Source organism: Trichosurus vulpecula, chromosome 1, assembly GCF_011100635.1.
Source record: "Trichosurus vulpecula isolate mTriVul1 chromosome 1, mTriVul1.pri, whole genome shotgun sequence".
NCBI classification, from domain to species: Eukaryota; Metazoa; Chordata; class Mammalia; order Diprotodontia; family Phalangeridae; genus Trichosurus; species Trichosurus vulpecula.
This window is the reverse complement of record NC_050573.1, coordinates 534263110-534282256: the sequence shown is the minus strand read 5'-3', so window position 1 is coordinate 534282256 and position 19147 is coordinate 534263110. Positions and strand designations below refer to the sequence as shown.

At 36.0% G+C, this 19147-nt stretch overlaps 1 protein-coding gene across 1 annotated transcript in view; it reads left to right on the top strand.

The window, feature by feature from the left end:
* DNAAF5 (dynein axonemal assembly factor 5) overlaps window positions 1-19147 on the top strand; it is a 71675-nt gene that overhangs the window by 37401 nt on the left and 15127 nt on the right. The window contains exons 7-9 of the mRNA XM_036741353.1: window positions 428-571; window positions 6357-6525; window positions 10647-10794. Coding sequence (XP_036597248.1) covers window positions 428-571; window positions 6357-6525; window positions 10647-10794 — 461 coding nt within the window. The remainder of the gene's footprint in view (window positions 1-427; window positions 572-6356; window positions 6526-10646; window positions 10795-19147) is intronic.

Sequence of the window (19147 nt, the reverse complement as noted above, 5' to 3'; positions counted from 1 at the left end):
GCATTATGTACATAGCAGCTATTGATATTTTTAGAATAGAATTCTAGAGCAAGTTCATATTATTTAGTCTCATTTTATGAAGGAAAAAACTGGTCCTTAATAAACTTTAATAATTTACCCAAAGCTAAAAAGCTGAAACTTAGAATCTCGACATCCCAAAATCCTAGTCCAGCAATTTTTTCCCCATTACCCTGTGCTGTCCTTCAATCAATCAGTGGCATTTATTGAACTACTGTAATAATAATAATAAAGTCACAGGACTTTAAGCTAGAAAGGGACGTTATAAACTGATATTGTATAATTCCCTCATTTTACTGATGAGGAATCATACTCAGAGATTATGACTTGCACGAGATCATATGGCTTAAACTAAGCTGTCACATAGGATTTTAAATGCCTGATTTTATTACTTGCACACTTTTTATAGAGCCATTATATGGAGCAGTTGCTTTGTTGTGTACAAGCGTTACTCCAGGTGGGTCAGGAAGATTGCAAAGAAGCAAGTTTGCAGCTCATGGAAGTTTTGGTGACAGTCATGGCTGTCTCAGGTGCCGCAGGCCTTCGTGAAAAGGTGAGTTTAATTGAGAACTCCCTTCATTGCCTCTTGACAAGATGAAGCTTACTACTAGAAAGATGATTATTTCTCCAAATGAAATGGAACTATCTCCTATAAATCTTTCCTGATCTTGAGTTTCAAGCCTCAGGCACACATGACTCAAACTGACTAGCAAAGATTAAAGAATTTAGAACATTTGGAATGAGTCACTCATGATGTGGCCTTAGGGGTAGACATAGAATTTTATATAGCCTCCAACTGCCAATTTATTTTAGTATCTAAGAGTGAAGACAAAATTAAATTTGAGTCTTAATTTTGGAGTCTTTTGCAAAAGAAGCATGCAAAAAAAAAAAGCTGCTATAAACTTTATTCTGTACATTTAAGTTTTCATTAAAAAAGAAAAAGTACTTACATTTATGGCTGAATGTCTAGAGAAGAAAATGATAGTATAATTTCCCCACTCAATTGCGACCTAGTTTTACAAGATAATTTTTTCTCCATTATTTATGCGTATGCACAGATACATATAGACACATATATACACATACATACATACATACATACATACACACACACACACTAACCTCTGAACTTCCTCCAGACTTTCAATTCTGTCAGAATCAAAAGGATTTACTGGAATGAGATGTCATTTTCCCTGTTTTAATCATATGCTGTTTTCAGACTGAAAAGCATGTTTTTCCCTGCTGTTTTTCTCTATTTCCTGACTGACCTTAGGCAATTTTTCTCTGAAACGTAGTTGTTCTGCTATTAGCATGACAAAGTGAAACCTTCCCATAGAATTTATAAGACCCATTGTGCCCAACTTGGAACTTTGTATTTAGGAATCTCATTGCATTCTCTCACCTGTTTGGTACCTGTTTAAACTTTGTTTCATTTCTGTTTTTACAAACAACCTTCCTAAAGGGCATATGTCTTAGGAGACAGGTTGTCACTGATAGGGCCATAAATACTGGCAAAGCATAGACCCTGGAAATATATGATGCCTAGAAGCAACAGAGAAGGAAGTTGAACAGCCGTCAAATTAAGAAGCAGGTTTTGAAAAACAGACTGGGTGAGGCCACCAAGGAGTTACCATAAGGGTGACTTGAATACTTCCTAATATTTTTAAACCCTGAGGAAAAGATACAAGTTAAAAGGAGGCCTACTTTATCAATTGGACATCTTTAATGCATTGCCCCCAGCTTCAGAAACTGACTAAAGTCCTTTTTACTTTAGAGTCCAGGAAGAGGTGAAATTGCTAAATAAAGAAAAAAAATCACTTTGGTGAATGTGTTGTTTAATGTTACTCAGCGGAAGAATTTTTAAAATGCGGTCTTCCCTCTCTCTTTAAATGTCTGAATTCTTGATGGGCTATTTGGTTTGGAAGTTTTTTGATGATAGGAAGAAGTAAGGTTTGTGCCCATGTCCTTCAGAAATGACAATTTTCTTGTAGTTCTGTGTTCCAAATTCTGAGTAAAAATGCTACATAATACAATACCATTCTACAGAATGCTTTGGGTTTGTACAGAATTGCTTTTTTCTATTTTTTCTTTTTCTTTTTTCTTTCTTTCTTTCTTTTTTTTTTTGGAGGGGGCAAGGCAAGGCAATTGGGTTTAATTAACTTGCCCAAGGTCACACAGCTAGTAAGTGTGTCAGGTGCTGAGGTCGGATTTGAACTCGGGTCCTCCTGACACCAGGGCCAGTGCTCTACTCACTGTGCCATCTAGCTGCCCCCAGAGTTGCTTTTTTCTTGAATTTATTTTTTTTTATTCTTAACCGAAACCACAGCAAAAGCTTTTCCATACATGTAACAGAATACAAAAACTGGATTCTACATGAAACTATGAATCTACGTTCATACCACTTGCTTTTTTAAAAGTATATAACACATTTTATGTATTCAGGCTGCTAGGTGGCACAGTGGATAGAGCACCAGGCCTGGAGTCAGGGAGACCTGAGTTCAAATGTGGCGTCAGACACTTAACAGCTTTGTGATACTGGGCAAGTCACTTAACCCTCTTTGCCTCAGTTTTCTCATCTGTAAAATATGCTGGAGAAGGAAATGACAAACCATTCCAAGAAAACCCCGAATGGGATCATGAGAAGTTGGAAACAACTGAAACTACTGAACAAATACATTGCTTTTGAAACTGTTCTGCTTGTCCGTGCTTCCTCCTGAACTTCTTTCTGTTCTTTTTCGTGCATATTAAAAAAATGTATCAGTGGCCCTCTTTTTTGTCATCACTGTTGTTAGCCTGTCCCTCTCCCTACTCTCCAGTTAACCAAGGGAAAGAAAGAATGAATACACATCTCTCGTAACAAATAGGTGTAGTCGAGGAAACGAAGTCCACACGGTGGCCATGCCCCAAAATGGATATATCTTTCTGCACCTTGGGTCTGTCACCTCTCTGTCAAGTGAGTAAGTAGTGTGCTTCATTGTGGGTCCTCTTCTTGAGTTTCTCAGAGGTGTTTGTTTTTACGGTGTCACTGCCCTCATCTGTATATTGTTCTGGTTCTGCTCTTTTCATTCTGTGTTAGTTTATACACTACCCAGGATTCTCTGAAATTGTCTCTTTCATCGTGTCTTCTGATGAATAATACTCTTTTATATTCATATACCACAGTTTGTTCAGCTATTCCCCGGTGGTGTAAGAGGCAATTTAAAGCACACGTTTAGATCCGTGCCTCCCCCCCACCCCACCCCACCCCACCCAATCTTCCCTTTAGGATCTGGAAGTTTGTTTTCCTTGTGACTGTTCCCTCTCCAGTATTATGCTCCCTCTTAATCCACCTTCTTCCCTATCCCTGCTTGTTTCTCTGCTTAGTTTGATGTATTTCTAGATCAAACTATTTGTGTGAATTTGTGTGTGTTCAACCCCCTTTTGTCCCTTTCAGATAAAGATGAAGTCCATCTGATGCCTGCTTTCTCCACCCTTTCTTCCATATTTATATCCTCTTTTCACACATCCTAGTTAAGAGAAATACCAAGTTCCATCCCTTTTATCTTTATTTCTACTACCATCCCTTCTTTTTTTCCTTCAAGAGAACCAATCCGCTACCCAGGACCTCCAGTTTTCTTATTTAAATCCCTCAATACCCTTCAAAGACCTCAAGGTTCTGAAGGGGGACACATTTCTACTTTCCCTTTAAGAATATTAGCACTAGCTCATCATACAGTTCTTTTCAGTTAGTCAAATAAATTTACCTTTCTAGGATTCTCTTGTGTTTATATTCAAAAATTCCTAGTCAAGTTTGGTCTTCTCATCAGAAATGCTTAAAAGTCCTCTAGTCCATTAAAAATCCATTTTTTTTCTCCTTTTGGATTTTACTCAGCTTTATGAGGTGAGTTATTCTTGGTTGTAAGCCGGTATCCTTTTCCTTTTGGAATATTGCATTCCAGGATTTTTCATTTATAGTAGAAGCTGCCAGGACTTACGTGATCCTGCATGTAGTGACTTGGCACTTTAACTGCTTCTTTCTGGATGTTTGCAGTGGTTTTTCTTTGATATAGGAGCTTTGTATTTGGGCTCTGGTATTCCTGGAACCTTTCCTTTTGGGGTTCTTTTTAGGAAGTAATTGGTAGATTCTTCCTATCTTTATTTTGCCCCCTGGTTAAATAGATCTAAGCAGTTTCTGTTTATTCTTAAATTTTTTTCTTTTACTTTTTCAGGGAGTTCAGTAATTTTTAAATGATCTCTCTTTGACCTGTTCTTTAGGTCAATTGTTTTTGATATTTATTTCCTTCTATTTTTTTCCTCTCTTTTAATTTTCTTCTAATACTTCTTGCTGTTTCATGAAGTCATGGATTTTTATTTGGTATGTTCTAGTTTTCAGGGAGTTTATTTCATAGGTAAGATTTACCACTTTCTCTTCTAAGCTATTTATTCTCCTTCCTGTTCTTTTCTCCAGAGATTATTTCATTTTTTTTTAACCTCTGAATTTCTTTTAGATATTCATGTAGTCCTTGTGGAAAATCCATTTTTTCTTTTGATTCTGTGCTTGCAGCTGTTTTATCTCTTGGGGAATTCTCTTTATTTGTGATACTGTTTTATGCTTGTCTTTGATTTACTCATCTCTCCAGCTTCAGTTCCTAACTTGGGTTTTTTGTTTGTTTTGTTTTGTTTTGTTTTTTTTGCCAGAGCCAGGCTCTATCCCCTGTTGTTGAGTAAGGTGATTGGCTCTGCTTGGTTTTACCCTGGATTCCCTAGGTTCCTATACTGACCTCTGCCTGTCGGGGGTTCCCCACCCCCCTGCCCTGCCCAGTCTTTGAGGTTCAGAAGGCTCAAGTCTTCATTGCTTCTTCTGACTCCTCAGGATAGAGTGTTGGGGACCTCAGGGCAGCCGGGTCTGGGATGTTGAGTTTGAGTCCTCTGGCACCACGCCAGTTGTTGGTCCCTGTGCTGTTGCTCCCCTTGAACTTCTGAGGTCCCCATCCTGGGCTTTCTCAGGGAATCATTCCACTCTGGCTCCCTCTGGATACCACCCTTATTTCCACCTCTTTTCATGTTGTCACTTGATTTTCCTCCTTCATTGGATTTCTAGCTGACTTTTTGTACAGTTCTCAGGTGGAAGAGGTCACTTATTTTAGTTTCTTAATGGATGTCTTGATCATTTTTTGGTCTGGTGCCAACTCCTGGTTTTGTTGTTGTGTATATGTGGGAGCTGAGTGGTCTGCCTCCTCTTCAGACAGCCATATTGGCCAAAATCCTGATGTGTTTAGAACTGTAATAATCTAAGATGGACAAATAATCGTTTTAAAATGTTAATCTTGAGGGTGAGTATTCATTTTTAAAATAAATTTTTATTGATATCTCTTATTTTTTCATCACTTAAATTTCCCTGTGTATTCATCCCTCTGTCTCCCATCCTGGAGAGCCATCCCATATAACAAAGCATTTTAAAAAAAAATCAGGGGGTGAGAGGAAGAAAAGAAAAAAAAAATCAGCAAAATCAGCTAGTATATCAGAAAAATTATGTCATATTCCACACCTGTGGACCTCCCATCTCTGCAAAGGAATGGGGCGTCTTCTCCTATGTCTTCTTTGGAACCAAACCTATTCTTTGTAATTTTGCAGCTTACATTTTTAGCTTTTTTGTGGGGGTGGTTCTTTCTATTTGCTTTGTTGTATTGTCATTGTGTATATTGTTTTCTTGGCTCTGCTTGCTTCACTGCATCAGTTCATGTAAGTCTTTCCATGCTTCTTCAGTCATCATCTTTGTTGTTACTTTTGTTGTTGTTTCTTACAATACAGTAATATTCTACTACATAAATGTACAAAATTGTGTCTAGCCATTCCCCAATGGATGGACATCTACTTTGTTTTCAATTCTTTGCTGCCACAAAAAGTGTTGCTATAAATATTTTGGTGTATAATGAGGCCTCTCTGTCAATGACACCACTGGGATATGTGCCTAGCAGTGGTAGAGCATGATTATTTCTAAGAAGTTGCATGGTGTAGGGAATAGGGCACAGGACTTAGTGTCAGAAAGACCTAGGTTCAAATCATGCCTCAGATACTTAATAGCTGTGTGATTCAGATCAAATCAGTTAACTTCTCTGGGCTTCAGTTTCCACGTTTGTTAAATGAAGGAGTTAGACTTCAAGGCCTGTGAGGGCCCTTCCATCTCTAAATCTATGGTCCTACAATCCTTTAGTCTTAATAGTTCTTTGTGTAAATGTAATATAATATAATTTGTACAAATGTAAATGCAGTCTCACATGTTTAATAAAGATGTGACTACACTGGAGTATTCCCTAATCTTAAAAACTGGGGCTACTCCAAGCTTTTATATTTAACAGGTTCAGGAGACAATGAACTTATTAGCTCTGATTCAGAAATGTGATGGGACCCTAGATCTCTATCAGCAGCATATGGACCATCTTATGGAATGGCTCACTTTATCACATCAGGATTGGAACTGTCATTCAGTTGAACTTCTACAGTTTGAAGTAGTTGTCACTCAGTCAGGTAAGTCCTCCTTCCTCTGCCTTGAAATGGTTACTGTATGTAGGTAAAAATATAGGATGTCAAGAAACACCTTAAATTATTGTCACTATTAAGGAAAGTTTTCCTGTGATATTTTATTAACTTTATTGGCATGATTTATATTAATCCTCTTAATATTTGTGAATTTCTCAAAAGCAAACTTGTCCTTTTTGCTCATGTTGATTATCTGACCATTTTGTGTGATGGAAGTGTGTGATTTGTTCTCTTAAAAATATCAGTTGTTTCATGCTGAAATTTTGTTCCTGTATTCTGAAAAAGATGAAGAATGGAATAAATTTAATGTACTTTTCTATCATTATATATGCCTTAAGTGTATGTTTCTAATGTTAAACCTTGAGAATATGTTAATCTTTTACCTTATTTCTTTAAGTATTACCTTAAACATCTACATAACTTAACGTCCCAAACAAAACTGAATTTATCAGTCTACTAAATTTTGCATGTAAGTAGGTAGTTATAGGAATGTTTTCTCTGTCGCCCTAATTTATCCAGCTCTGAAATTTTAGAAACCTTTTAAAATTTAGAATTCTCTGATGTCATCAAATAGCCTTCACATAATTTTTTTAGCATGTTATATATATAATGTGTATATGTACTTGAATTTTTTTTAAATGGGTGTCAGATTTATTTAAAATCTTACCTCCTTTTAAACTGTGACCTTCCATAAAGTTTTCCCCACTTCCCTATTTCACCCAAGTAATTTTCCTACCAACTTTTTGAATTTGTAAGAACATTGATACTAACTAAAAAGAATGTATAAAATTCAAATATAAGTATATATAATATTAAAATAATTTATATATTATTTGTCATTTATTTTGGACAATATAGTAATTAATCATTTAGAATTTAAAGAAGCCTGGGAAAATCTCTTTTGTAAAAAGAGGAAAATCACATAATAAAGTACAATGAGGTTCAGTCTTACATGTTATTGAAAGCTCTAGAATTAGAATTCACAAAATTCAATTACATTTCCAGTGTTAGACATGCAGTTTCTATAGTTTGTACCTGATTAAACATTAGTTAGTTGTCTATGTTAGGAGTGGAGGAAAAGGTATTCACCATTCAGAAAGGGAAGCCCATAACAAAGCCCTCTTCTCCACGCATTTCTAGTCTTGGGGGAGATTGCGGGGAGGGAGAGTACAAATCCACTTCCAATCTCTGCCAAGTTTAAAATTAAAGAACAGGACAAAGGAAATTCTTAATGTGGAACTTTTAGAATATGATAGAAGATGATGGTTACTTAAGTTTTCATTGTTGAGTGCCTCAATAAAAACAAACAAGTGCAGTTTGTAGAAAGGAAGAGGTAGTTAGTATCTGGTGCGGTCCTTGAAGGCTTGATAGGACTTGAGTGAATGGATCAATCAGTCAGTCAGCGAAGAGTTATTAAATTCCCCCTATGTGCTAAGCACTGTGCTAGTTTAAGGGATAAAAAGACAAAAATGAGATTTTATCGGGAAATAGATTGATCCTTGATTACATGTCAGAGACTTTTAAAGAGCAACTTTAAAAGTTTTTTAGCAGGAACAAACTTCCAATGATTGTCTTTCTTTTGGTATTCCTTTGCTTTTAAACTTTTGGCTCCTCTCTCTTTACATTATTCCAATCACCATGTTTCATATTCTGTTTCCTAAAAGTTGATTCCAGTGCCCATACAGGATCCATTACTGGATGCAGAATGTCTTTTCTAGAGTATAACTCCCTAGGAAGTGGTAGCTAAAGGCTGGCTCTGAATTTTTTTCTTAGAGGACATTTCTATACTAGAAAACAAGTGTGAAAAGCAAAAAAAGTATTCTAAAATTTCTGTCAAGGACCTGGTTGTGTTGAAACTTGACACAATTCAACCATCTGCACATCAGCCCATCTTCAAAATGTAATTAATTACCTAGATATTTTTCCTTTTTTTGTTGAAAACTGGTTTGTGTTTGTAGCTACAGTCTGGAATTCTTACTTTGAATTAGTAAAACATAAGTAGAAAAGAACATTATTTAAATGTTGGAATAGAATTTTATTTTTAAAAGCTCTATCTGTTTTTTTAATTTCGTATATAATTTGAAATGTTGTGCAGTTAAGTTCCCTGCTTATATTAATTCTATTTAACATCATATATTTATCAGTGCCTGGCACATAGTAGGTGCTTAATAAATGCCTGTATGATTGGCAAGAGGATTTAGAAGTGTTTTATAAGCAATCTACAAAGGGCTCTGTTAACGAAGTAAATTTTCCTCTTTCACCTTGCCAGTTTTATAGATTATGAAATGCTTCAGTAGTTTACCTAATTGAATACAAAGAGCCAGAACAACCTGTGTGAATTTTGACCCCATTCTGTTTGATCTGTCTTTTCCCCGGTGGACAGAATTAAGTACAGCACATTTATATATATACATATATATATATATATATGTATGATGAAATATATTTTTATTTTAGTTTTGATGATGTCATTTTAAACAATTTAAAATTAATGTTAATCTACTTAAAGTTATAACTTAACATTTGTAATTATTAACCAGTTTTTAAAATTTTTTTTTCTCAATTCCATAGAATAAAGATAAAAGTTCAATTTTTATCTTATTTCCATTACACAAAATTTGTTCAAAGCAATCTTTGAATATACATAAAGTTTTTGCATGAATAACTGGTTAAGATTCATGAATAAACCTAATAATTACTTATATTTATATAACCCTTTAGGGTTTACAAAGCACTTTGCTTTTACAACAACCTGGTAAGGTAGGCAATGAAAGACTCTTTTATGTCAGGGGGAGGACAAGGTCTCATTCACAGCAACATGATGTTTGTCTCTAGTTCCTTGCATTATATTTTTTTTACTTTGTGTTGATTTTTCATTATAAATAAAACTCTTCAGTAAGCTTTGGGGGAGTGATATCACTCTCATTGTGGTATCATTTGATATTCTCCTCTTCTTCTGGGTAAAGAATTTCTAGATGTTTCCTGATGTGTGTTGCGGAAAGAAAATAAATCATCAAAGTTCTGAGCAGACCCTTCATATCCATCCATGCTGATGGGTGCCTGTTGTCTGTCATCTGGTACAACTCCTTTTAAAATAATTTTCGTTTTCTTTTCATTCCTGCACATAGCATCTCGTTTAATTATGCTGCTTCCTCCAAGTACCTCAATTTTTTTCATTTTCAAGGATTTTGACTCAGATGTTTTGAGACTGTGGATCTTTAAAAGACAAAGGTGCAGGCAGACTGCTTTGCTTGGTTATAGATTACATTACTAGCAAAAGGATCTTTAGCTGAACTCACTTTAATTTGAGTAAACCTTTTGTTCTTAAATTCAGACTTTATTTATTGGCACAGTGTATGGCAAACAAAATGTTTTGTGGTTTGTGTTATTTTGCATTGTTGAAATACAGGTTTAGACCCAGAGATTATTTGTGACAGTGAATTTCCAGATACTGAATATCATTGGTGTTATTTAGAATCTCAATAGCCTAGAACATTTTAAATCAGTATTAGTGTCGCTGCATCAAAGTCTGAGAAATGTTTGGGTGCTTGCAGGTAAATTACGAAACCTGGTTAACGTAGGTTGATCGTTTAACTATTATTTGAAAACTTCTTATCAGTTTGCTCTTCCAGAAAAAATATTTGAGGGGTACGGAAGGGAAGGAGAAAAAAAAATTAGAATTCGAAATCTATAAAAGTGAATGTTGAAAACTGTCTTTACCATGGGAAAAAATAAAATACTATTAACATGGGGGGGGGACATGAAAGGAAAAGTTAGTTTGAAAGCAAAAAATCATTTAATTAAATGTATGAGCACAGTATTCTGTTTTAAATTGTCCTCAGCTACTTTTATTGGAAAAATTGGAATTATTGGAATAATTGGAAAAGCACCTAGAGACAAAAACACTCTTATCCTTTCCATTTAAGCCTATTATATACATAAGTCAGAGAAAACATTCATTCCTCTTCTCGATTTCTTTATAAATTCTGTCATAAATAAAAATAAGTATAATTTGTAATGACATCTTCTGGACTTAAATCTTCTGGATGGTATAGAGTATATAAATAAACTTCCAAGATACTAAAACAATCTTTCAATTTGTTTCCCAGGTCCTGTATTAGGTAAAGCTCTTAATTACTTTATTCCTATCATTAAGACTTGTCTTCAACCAACCAAAGACCCACAAATGCGCCTGACTATCTTCACAATCTTATCACAAGTGTTTTTAGAAGCAAACAGTACTGTGGATTCTCAGAAGTAAGTATATTCTTATTTTATGCAAGTCACCACATAAATGTTTGAAAAATGATGATAGAGCAGTAATGAAGTACTTACTGTGCCCCTGTCATATAGGTAAGGCCAAATGCTAGAGATACAAATATAAGAACACAGTATAGATATACATCCTTTCCTTCAAGGAGTTTACATCCTAAGAGGGGAAGACAACACATAAAGGAGATGAGACAGGGCGGGGGGGGGGGGGGGGGGGGGGGGTGGTGCTGAAGGGGCGGGGTGCAGCATTTTTAAGGGAAGTGCTGTCAGGGTTCCATCCCAGACAAGGTAAATCAGAAGTAACAAAGCCTAGCATTGCATGAGAGAGGCCAGGATTCTTTTGGGAGGGGGGGATGATAAGAATGAGGTGGTTGATCAGAGAGCAGGCAGCATGGCTTGGAAATGGCATGTAATTCTCATCCCATTATGTACCCCTTTGATTTATAAAAACTGAGATGATAATTTCAAAAATACTGTATGATCTTCCAAGTTACTTACTATTGGATAAAAGTGAACAATGACATTGTTAGAGGTGAATAAACTATTATTTTAAATAATGAGTCAGAGAAATGTTAAACCAAAATTATTTCAATGTGGTTGTTAAAATTCCATTAAGGGAAAAATTTTTAGAATGTATTCGTTTTAGTGATGTATCTATTAAATGTTCTCATTTTGTAATGGCTTTGTGGTACATTTACAAAGAAAGCAAATAATTAGTATTTTTTGCTGTCCTATACTATTGTTTTTTAAAATTAATTTATTTTTAATTTTCAACATTCACTTCCACAAGGTTTTGAGTTCCAAATTTTCTCCCCATCTCTCCCCTCCCCCCAAGATGGTGTGCATTCTGCTTCCCTCTCCTTCCCCCAGTCTGCCTTCCCTTCTATCACTCCCCACCTTTCTCTTATCCCCTTCCCTTCTATTTTCCTGTAGGCAAGATAGAGTTCTGTACCTCATTGCCTGTATATCTTATTTCCCAGTTGTATGTAAAAACAATTTTTAACATTCATTTTTAAAACTTTGAGTTTCACATTCTCTCCCTTCTTCCTCCCCACCAACACTCATTGAGAAGGTAAGCAATTCGATATAGTTGTACATGTATAGTCATGCAAAACACTTCCATATAGTCATGTTGTAAAAGCCTAACTATATTTCCCTCTACCCTGTCCTGCCCCCCATTTATCCTATTCTCTCCTTTGACCCTGTCCCTCCTCAAAAGTATTTGCTTCTGATTCCCTCCTCCTCTCATTTGTCCTCCCTTCTATAATCCCTGTATCTCTTATCCTCTTCCTCCTTACTTTCCTGTAAGTTAAGATAGATTTTTGTACCCAATTGAGTGTGTATGTCATTCCCTCCTTAAGCCAAATCTGATGAGAGTAAGGTTCACTCATTCCATCTTAACTCCCACCTTTTCCCCTCTAGTGTATTTTACCCCATTCTACCTCTTCCTTTCTGTCTCCCAGTACATTCCTCTCTCATCTTTTAATTTTATTTTTTAGATATCATCCTTTCATATTCAACTCACCCTGTGCCCTCTGTCTATATATGTATGTATGTGTGTACATATATACACATACACACACATATATACATGTGTATATGTACATGCACATGCATATGCATATGTATACGTATACGTATACGTATATGTATATGTATATATTCCCTCCCAACTACACTAATACTGAGAAAGGTCTTGTGAGTTACAAATATCATCTTTCCATGTAGGAATGTAAACAGTTCAACTTTAATAAGTCCCTTATGATTTCTGTTTTTTGTTTACCTTTTCATGCTTCTCTTGATTATTTTATTTGAAAGTCAGATTTTCTATTCAGCTCTAGTCTTTTCATCAAGAATGCTTGAAAGTCCTCTGTTTCATTGATTGTCCATTTTTTCCCCTGAAGGATTATACTCAGTTTTGCTGGGTAGGTGATTCTTGATTTCAATCCTAGCTTCTTTGACCTCCAGAATAACATATTCCAAGCCCGTCCATTCCTTAATGTAGAGGCTGCTAAATCTTGTGTTATCCTGATTGTGTTTCCACAATACTTGAATTGTTTTTTTTCTGGCAGCTTGCAATATTTTCTCCTTGATACGGAACTCTGGGATTTGGCTACAGTATTACTAGGAGTTTTCCTTTTGGGATCTCTTTCAGGACGTGATTGGTGGATTCTTTCAATATGTTTTCCTTCTGATTCTAGAATATCAGGGCAGTTTTCCTTGATAATTTCTTGAAAGATGATGGGGTTTTTTTTTGATCATGGTTTTCAGATAGTCCAATAATTTTTAAATTATCTCTCCTGGATCTATTTTCCAGGTCAGTTGTTTTTCCAAGGAAATGTTTCACATTATCTTCTATTTTTTCATCCTTTTGGTTTTGTTTTATAATTTCTTGATTTCTCTTAAAGTCATTGGCTTTCATTTGCTCCATTCTAATTTTTAAGGAATTATTTTCTTCAGTGAGCTTTTAGACCTCCTTTTCCATTTGGCCAATGCTGTTTTTTAAGGCATTCTTCTCCTCATTGCCTTTTGGGGCCTCTTTTGCCATTTGGGTTGGTCTGTTTTTTAAGGTGTTATTTTCCTTCAACATTTTTGGGGGTCTCCTTTAACAAGCTGTTGGCTTGTTTTTCATGATTTTCTTTCACCATTCTTATTTCTCTACTTCTCTTACTTGATTTTCAAAATCGTTTTTGAGCTCTTCCATGGCCTTTGACCAATTCATATTTTTTCTTGGAGGCTTTAGATGTAGGAGCTTTGATTTTGTTGTCTTCTTCTGGCCGTACGTTTTGATCTTCCTTGTCACCGAAGTAAGATTCTATAGTCTGATTTTTTTTTCAGCTGTTTGCTCATTTTCCCAGCTAATTACTTGACTTGTTAGCTCTGCTTCCATTGTGGAAGGTGTATTGTCCCAAGCTTCAGGGGTTTTGTGCAGCTATTTTCAGAGATATTTCAAGGCACCTGTAAATTTTCAGTTCTTCCAAGGTTGTATGATCAAAGGAGAGGTGTTACTCCTTTCCTGGCCTGTGCTCTAGTCTGTGAGTGACCTCAAGCACTGTTTTCTGCCTCCATAGCCATGACAAGTTCAGCCACAACAGCACTCCCCCTTGCTCTAGGACTGCCACCCAGGACTGAAATCCAGATCTAAGCATGGGCAAAGCAAGAGAATCCTGCTTCAGTGCCAGCAAAGAGATCCCTGCAATCCCCCTCTGATCAGCCACTCAATCCCCCCCCACCACTACCCATGCTGTAGCTCCTACTGTTGCCACAGCCACTGCCCTCGGCCTAGGGCTTGGCTCCTCTCTTACCCAGGTCCCAAGGACCTCCTGAGTCATCTTTGGTGTTTGTGGGTTGAGAAGTCTGGAAACCACCACGGTTTCCGGTGTTTCAGTCCTCTGAGGCCTGCTCCAGCCCAGTCTATGCAGGCATGGCCCATACTGGGCTACACTCTTCTCTCAGACTGGTGCAACAGACCTTTCCTCCTGACCTTCCAGGTTGTCTTAGGCTGGAAATTTGTTTTACTGTGTCATTTTGTGGGTTCTGCTGCTCTAGAATTTGTTTAGAGCCATTTCTTCCTGGTATTTGGAAGTGTTTGGGGGAGACCTCAAACAAGTCCCTGCTTTTACTCTGCCATCTTCTGTCCTTTACTATTATTAAAGTATTGGCATCTTTTAATATGATCCTAAAGGTATCTTTATGTAGTTATCTTAAAAATCGCATTGCTTCGAAGAACTTTCTTAAAATGTTTCCATTGATAGGAAGTAATAAAACATATGGAAAAAAATAAGGCAAGTATTATAATAGCAAAAAGGGAAATGAGAAAGAAATGGGCTTAGGGTATTGAGGTGGATCAGTCAGGAGCAATCTAAATATAAAATTATAACCAAATAAAATTTGTAACTATTGTCATGTAGTTTGGTTTGATATGGGCTGCAGAACCTCCTAAGTAAGATCCATAATTGCTTAAAGGAGTTCAGCCAAACAATGCACAGAATAAAAACCAAGTGAATGAAGGGGAAAAAAAGTAAAATCCAACACATATATTAAGGCCTGCAAAGTTCTTTAGATAGAGTATCTCTTTTGATCCTAACAGCTCTATGGGAGAGGTTTTGCTATTGTCGCCATAAAACAATAAAAACATTTAACTTTGGCAGACAGCCCATTAGGAAGTAGATATTCATATAGAAAATACATCCTATGATAGGAAAGTTAAGTTGATGCTCTTCAAGACCCAATAATTATAATCATAGCATTAATATATTCAAATATAATATTTACCTTCTAATTATTGTGCTTTTCTGAATTTCAGCAGAGAAGCATTAGTCTTTTGAACTGTGCCATACTAAGAAATTCCACTTGAAAATGGATTTAACTTCTGCAAAGTAATCAGTTTTAAAACTGAGGTAGCTTTCCACAGGATTTTGCATAATTTGAGTTAAAGTTGGGGGGTAGCTAGGTGGCACAGTGAGTAGAGCACTGGTCTTGGAGTCAGGAGGACCTTAGTTCAAATCCAGCCTCAGACACTTGACACACTTACTACCTGTGTGACCTTGGGCAAGTCATTTAACCCCAATTGCCCTGCCTTCCTCCCTCCAAAAAAAAGAATTTTAAATTAAAGTTGTTTTAGAGAAATTGTTGGTTGTATTTGAATGCAGGAAAGAAAGGCATAAAGTTTAAAGTGAATTTTATTTATTTATCTTTTAGGATGACAAAAATGTAAACACAAAATAGATGCCTAGGAATTAATTATAAATTAGTGAAATTTTTTTGGAAGCAATGTGACAAGTAAGCTACTAAATTTTGAAAGTAATTTTCTTTGACCCAGTTTTTGAGAATATCCTCTGAGAGTATTATTCAGGAAGCAAGCAAGCAAGCCCTAAGTGCCTATTATGTGCTAGATAATGTTATGAAGGACACAAGGACAGAGGAAAATGGTCTTGGCCCCACATTCTACTAGACAGTATGAAGATATTCTCTTGAAGGAAATGAGTTATTGTACGAAGCAAAAGTGAGGAGGAAGTACATTCCAGGTCCAGGGGACAGACAGCCTGTGTGAAGATGCAGATATGGAGATTTAAGGAGCAGAGTAGGCCAATCTAACTAAATCATCCAGTACATGAAAAGAAGTCATTTGAAACATCTGAAATTGTAATGTAATGTCTATAATTGTAGATACCAAATGATAACGGGATTTAGATGTCAAGTTGGAACCAAGAGATAGTGAAGGAGGCACTAAAGATTTTTGGAATCTAAATCTTTTATGTTTAGACTTTAGTCATGTAATCCTTTGCTTTAGAGATAACATACCATTCCAGAGTCATAGGATGGGAAGGGAACTTACAGCCCATCTAGTTCAAACCTGTAATTTTACAGGTGGGAAAACTGGGCTCCAGAAAAGGGAAGTGATGCACCTCAAGGTTACACACACAGAGGTGGCAGAGCTGGGGTTTAACTCCTGGTCTTAGAACTCCTATAAGACTGTTTTTTCTATTACTTCAAAGGAGACACTTTGTTCTTTCAAAACACAAAAACCAGAAAATTAACATGAAGGGAACAGGTCAAGGGAAATGATCCAAGGAATATCTTCACTGATTTTCTTCTCAAAATATATGTCCAGGAGGAATAAAATAGGGAGCAGGAGACTTGAGCCTTAGATTATCAAAGAGAAAGAACTCTGTTCAAAAATACTTACAGTATTTATAATTTCAGAAACACTAGAAATAACCTAAATATTCAACAGTTGGAAAATGGACAAATATATTGTACTATATTAATATTGTAGAATACTACAGTCTGATTAAGTATGAAAATATAAAGAAATTTGGAAAAACCTTAATAAGATAATGCAAAGCAAGGAAGGCAGAACCAAGAACAGAGCACTCATTTAACTAGGTTATATAAAAGAAAAACATGCACAGAAATGTTGTAAAATAAACATAAAACAATTCAAGGAGACTCAAAGGAAGTGACTGACAACTTGTTCATCAGTGCTGCGTGTTGAAATTTTTATCATTATGTAAAAAGTAAGTTAAATTGGTTTTGTTGAGAGTTAGCCAACTGAGTACAACATCTTATCTCCTGGAATAGCTGCCAGTCTCTGAAGGAAGCCTGTTTTTTGTTTGTTTGTTTTTTATCATGTTCTCCTGTTCTTTGGTCTTACAATAATAACACAACGGGATCACTTGCTCCCCAATAGTGATCTTTCACATGTAGAGAGTACAGAAAATAAAATGGCTGAAATGCTCAGCATGCTGAACATTGGCCATTTTAACATGGTGCATACTTATGATTATTAAAATCTTCTGGCATTTTAAAAGGAATAAACTGCCTTATGAAACTCTGAAGTATCTAATAATTTATATCCATCTTGGAATGGTTTAATTAGTAGAGATTTGATCCCATTTGTCCATGTAGACAGTATCCACGAGGACTTTCTACTTTATAAAAGTCTAATATTTAATCTTGTAAATAAGCAGACAAGGATAGCCACATACCAAAAAAAAAAAAAATTACGATCATGCTGGTAAATGTTAGTTTTGCTTTTCCTTTATAGAATATTTTTTAATTCTTTGGAGTTGTTTTTTTCTATATTATTTGCTGATTTCAATATCCCTTCCAGCCTTACTATACTCCTTTCTGTACACTTTACGTTGCAGCCAAGCTGCTTGCAGTACCTTGAAGTCAGTATTCTATTTCCTGCTTTCCTGCATTTGTGCAAACTGCCTCATGCCTAGAACAGGGTCTGCTTTTGTTCGTTAGACGCTTTCATCAAGAGTCAGCTCTGGTGCTTCATCCTTCATGAAGTCTTTCTTCATCCCCCTAGTTGTTAATGGCCCCTCCCTCCTTAAATCATCTTGTACTTACTTTCTGGTGAGGTACCCTATTAGAATGGTACTAGAATCCGGATTTGGAGTTAGAGGACATGCATTCAGATTCTGAGCCTCACACTCTCTTTGGACTCCAGATTTTTCATCTGTAAACGAGGGGGTTAGACTAGAAACAGAAGCTCCCAAGGTGGGTGATACCACTTCCTGGGGGTGCTGGCACGATCCAGGGGACTGGTAGTAGCCTCGGGTACACTTGTGTGGCATTAAATAAAAATAAGAGGGCAGTGGAAGCATAAGGAAAGAAAAGAAAATTTTGAAAAACCATTCATACGTGTTTCATCTGTTGTATAAGAGTTAAAGTCTTTGTGATTACATTATTTTCCAAATAAACACAAAAAGCAAGTTACAGCCAATCAGTGGTCAAGTCTGCCGACAGGTCTTAAAAAGCAAGTGTTGCCACAGGATCTCGAAGTCCAGCATTCATCAGCAGGAATATTTGCATGTAATAACTTGTTTACAGTATGATACTATATGGTTACATGATGCAATATTGCATCATCAAAATTTCAATGCAGGAAAAAAACCCCACAAATTACATTAAATTATTAAATTTAAGATGTGTCATCTTTTAAAAAAATTTGTTTTTTTGAAATGATACAAATTTCAAAAAAAGTTAAAGGGTTAAAGATTTCCAGGGAGGCACTGAGTAATTTTTTTTTTTTTTTTGAGAAGGGGGCTGTAGGCCAAATACGTTTGGAAACCTCTTGACTAGAAGGCCTCTAAGGACCCTGCCAGCTCTAAATCTAGGATCTTATATCCCTGAATTGGCAAACTATGAGCCTGAGGGTCAGATTCAGCCCACCACATGTTTTTGTACTGTCGACAACTAAGAATAGTTATTCTATTGGTTTTATTATGTTTTAAAATGTAAAACCGTTCTTAACTCTGGCCAACCAATCCCTGTCCTAGGAGAATGTACATTTGTTCAGAGTAGGACTTCTTATATTTGCATCCTCCATGCTTTGCACCTAATAGGCATTTAATAACTAGGGAAGTTAAATTGGACTACTAGCACTTATAATCAACTTATAGTTGATTGATTTAATGGATAAGATTAGAGGTATCTTTATTGAGGTATGTTTTATGAGGACAGGGACCTATGTCTTATCTAAACTTTGTAAATCTTTTAGCTCCTGGTACAGGAAGTAGTGTAGTAGTAAGTGCTTAATAAGTATTTGTGGAATTGAATTTCTTTGTATCCTTTGTGTAGAATTGCTCTGGGCGAGTTGAGATTCCTGAAATGCTATGGGCTGCTTTGTATTATAAACATATATTTATTTTTTATATTTCATTTACTGTCTTCCTACTTGTGTCACATCTTTCGTTTAGAAACCCATACACAGAACAGGAGAAACAATAGGAAAGGGGCCAGGAACAAAGATGAATCATTAGGGAGTCACCATTAGTGATTTAACTCCTTAATCTTTCATTAAAAATTGAGAATTCAGTATTAA